Source organism: Homarus americanus, unplaced genomic scaffold (genome assembly GCF_018991925.1).
Source record: "Homarus americanus isolate GMGI-L3 unplaced genomic scaffold, GMGI_Hamer_2.0 scaffold7626, whole genome shotgun sequence".
Lineage (NCBI taxonomy): Eukaryota > Metazoa > Arthropoda > Malacostraca > Decapoda > Nephropidae > Homarus > Homarus americanus.
The window spans coordinates 11,789,592-11,793,555 of record NW_024718273.1 but is presented as its reverse complement, the minus strand read 5'-3'; the positions used below and the strand labels follow the sequence as shown (position 1 = coordinate 11,793,555).

Below are 3,964 nucleotides of genomic sequence, written 5' to 3'. Positions count from 1 at the left end.
CACTAAGAATTAATACTTTATTGACATGTTTTCTTTTTAGTAATAATTTTATACAAAAGATGACAACTACAGCATTTTTGTTAACACTACAAATCAGTAAATGCAAAACATTGATAAAAAGTTATGGATAAGTGAAGAAAAATAGTGGAACAGTCATATTTAATATTTGGTTAGGTAGGTTAAATTAACGTTAGGTTATGTTAAATTAAAGTTAGGTTAGATGAGGTTAAGTTAGATTACGTTACAATTAGGGTAAATTAGCTTAAGTTTAGTTAAAGTTAGGCTAGGTTAAAATAAAGTTAGGTTAAGTAAAAAATAAGTTAGGTTAGGTTACAGTTAAGCTAGGTAAGGTTATTTTAAATTAATGTTAGGTTATTTCCATGTTTTGTGCCATTTATTCACTGACAATGGATGGCCATTGTCATAGAACGAAGCTATACAGCATATAACTCTATATGAAACAGGTATTATTCTGCAGATTTGGTGTGCTTTACATTAGGTACCTGGAAAGCATGATAAAAGCCTATGCTGTTGCTATAATTATTTATTTTTGTACTGTATACAGTATTTATTTTGTTATATTTCTTTCAGAACTAAAAGCCGAGATATACAGCAAAAAAAATTCTAGCAAAGACAGGTGGTGGTCCACCACTCAAAATATCGGAAGCTTCAGAAGAAATGGTCTTGGCATCATCACTGATGGGGGCAGAATTGTCAATGGCTGATAACATTTACGAGGCCTTCAGTAAACCAGTACATGAAGCAAATAATACCTTAGAAAATGTGCAGCTAGGTGAGAATATTACAGAAAAGTGATCGATTTATACAGTTGTGTGCATTCATAACTCCCATTGCTCAATCTCCTTTTGCTATCGAAAAATCAAACGGGAACAGTGGCTGACAGCTAAATATTTTATCTGTTACTTTTCTTATGTCACTTTTACCTTTACCTTATACACGTGTACTGACACAGTTTACTGTTTCAGTATTTGCCGAGGTGCTCGAGCAACCCAGTGCTCGTGGCATGCGGAAGACTTCTGCAAGTGTACCTTCTGCTTCACTTACTCAGTCCTATGATCCACTTGTTTTACCTGGTCCAATCCCAGGGCCATCATCTGTGTCTTCTGCACAATTTACTGAAGTTTCATCTACTGTTTATCGACCTCTATTTTCACCCTCTGTTCCTGTCTCACAAGTCAATGTTCCTGCCTCACCAGTCATTGCTCCTGCCTCACCAAACATTGCTCCTGCCTCGGCAGTCAATGCCCCTGACTCACTATCGAGTGATATTGCCTCACCCCCTCCTGCTCATGCTTCCAACCAACACCTTTATTCAGTGTCCAGGGCATCTGGTTCTCGGCCAAGGAGCAAACCAAGGCGAACTCGGAGGGTGACAAGTATCTATGAAATGTGTAATAAAAGACAAGAAGAGTTACATAAATCTAAGTTGTACAGATTGAATAGGGAGCATGAGGAGGAAATGAAACTGAAAAAAAAAATGATGTTAACACAAAAACTACAACAAACTGCAATTGCATGGATTGAAAAGACACATGAAAAATTGAATAATTCTTTGGATTTGTTAGATAGTGTTTTAAGGAAAGCAGGAGCTGCATATGATGCCATGGCTAAAACATATGAATGATGTTGTAATATTTCAGAAATTGGCATCTAAAGTAAAAGTTATTCGTTCTATTTCTTACATATTCAACTAATTTTATTTGAAGGAAATAAACATACATGTGTTTATTTTGACAAAGGTTTTTTTGTTTACAAAAGCTGTCATAAGTATGGCAGGTAATTATTTGTGGGGGTGAATATTTATAATATACATAAAGGCTGTGATTTTCAAAAATTGAATTTATTTCCTGTGATAAAGAATAAAGTTTTGTTTGGTGTATACAGGTATTTATAAGATATGTTATACTGTGCAAAGTACTGTATAGAGGATATGTTTCTTTTATTAAATTTTATGCATTGATATAAATAGCTGTAGAGAAGGAGTGAACCATTTCTTTTTGTGCCCAAGATAGAAATATTTTCATGTCAGTTACAAATATTGTCCAAAGTATGGCAGTTAAGATTTATTTTTATATATCTATAATATAAGCTGTGAATTTCAGGAAATGCAGAACTATGTATAGAAAAATTATAGTTTATTTTCTTAATTTTTACACATTTATAAAAAAATAAATGTATATTTCTTTCCTTTTGTTGTCTTCATAAAACCTCACAGGTGAATTACCTTACATATTGAGTTATGCTCCATTACTAAAGACCACAGTGAAGTAAAAAAAACTATATTACTGGGCCAAAAACTGTGATATTTTCCTTGCTAACTCAAGATAGAGTGAGCTCACTTGGCTTGCCTCATTCCGGAAAACATAAGTGAATTTCCCGGTTCAGATGGTTGAAATTTTATTACTACTACGACAAAAATATTGTATGAATGAATAAAGATAAGAAACATAACTTAAATGATAACAGAAGTAATTGTTAATTGAAGATGAGGCTCACAGCACAGACAGCAGTCGTCATCGAAGTCGGAGCTGTGATGTCAACATTCCAATAATGTTTCAAGTTCATAACAGTGTTGTGAAAGTTCATTTATCCGTATTAACACTTCTTTTAATTGTTCTTATCAAAAAAAAATAAAATAATTCGACGTAGACATCTGTAATATAAAGTACTGGAAGAACTTTCATAAAATATAATGATGATTATTATTTGTCGTAAGGCAGCTATCGGGTGGGGGTAGCCACCCGATGTTGTTTCCAACATTTCAGGGATATGCGTACGGTTCCCTTCCGATACCTCGTTTATCGGGATGACTATTAATAGACCAGCACGAACACTATCAATTGGCATTGTGCTTCGTAATGACTATCAATCCGGCCCTTACACCTAACTTCAAGATAGCACAACACCACCTAGCAGAGAATGAGGTACTGTGACGCCACCCACACCACTCGGTGTCCCCATGACCACGTGGGGTCCTTCATATCAACATCCGAGGACGAGTCACTATACCACGTGAACACCACACCACCCGATGTCTCCATGACTACGTCCTTCATGTCAAAACCCGAGGACGAGTTACTGCACCGCGTGAACACCGCACCAACCGATGTCTCCACGACCACGTGAGGTCCTTCATGTCAATACACTAGGACGAGTTACTGCACCACGTGACCACACCACCCGATTTCTCCATGACCACGTGAGGTCCTTCATATCAACACCTGAGGACGAATTACTACACCACGTGAACACCACACCACCCGATGTCTCCATGACCACGTGAAGTCCTTCATGTCAACATCTACGGACGAGTTACTGCATCACGTGGTCTACGTGACCTCACACAGTATGGCAAGAAATCAGCCCAAGCCATCAACTGCATACTACAATAATTTTTATGTACAGTTCATGTTCCTTCTCTTTTCAGTAATGTAAGCTTTTGTTAAACGACCCACCTACCCCATGTCTTTGTATGTAATAAGTCCTTTTTGTCTAATGTGTATTTTCAGCCTTCTGGCTGCAGGAATTTTTCAATAAACCGTTAATTATTATTATTCTCATTATTATTATTATTATTATTATTATTATTGCACACACACACACACACACACACACACACACACACATATATATATATATATATATATATATATATATATATATATATATATATATATATATATATATATATATATATATATATATATATATATATATATATATATATATATATATATATATATATATATATATATATATATATATATTTCATGTAAATCCACAATGAAAACGTGGATAAGATAAATCTTGATAAAATCACACGGGAAAATGGAAACAACGGAGTACCTTAGCTTTCGTCTTTATTCAGTTGCCTCTGAAGATGTCTTGAATAAAGACGAAAGCCTAGGTACTCCGTTGTTTCCATTTTCCCGTGTGATTTTAT

At 35.1% G+C, this 3,964-nt stretch overlaps 1 protein-coding gene across 1 annotated transcript; it reads left to right on the top strand.

The window, feature by feature from the left end:
- The first annotated feature begins 623 nt into the window (after positions 1-623).
- LOC121859619 lies at positions 624-1,736 on the top strand. The gene is made up of 2 exons (XM_042356555.1): positions 624-793; positions 987-1,736. Exons 1-2 carry the CDS (start codon positions 679-681, stop codon positions 1,643-1,645), a joined length of 774 nt encoding a protein of 257 aa, XP_042212489.1. The 5' UTR covers positions 624-678; the 3' UTR covers positions 1,646-1,736.
- Positions 1,737-3,964: the final 2,228 nt, after the last annotated feature.

Coding starts and splice junctions, on each gene's coding strand:
- LOC121859619 (XM_042356555.1), top strand. CDS start 679: ATGGTCTTGGCATCATCACTGATGGGGGCAGAATTGTCAATGGCTGAT. Junction 794..986: donor CTTAGAAAATGTGCAGCTAG/GTGAGAATATTA, acceptor TTACTGTTTCAG/TATTTGCCGAGGTGCTCGAG.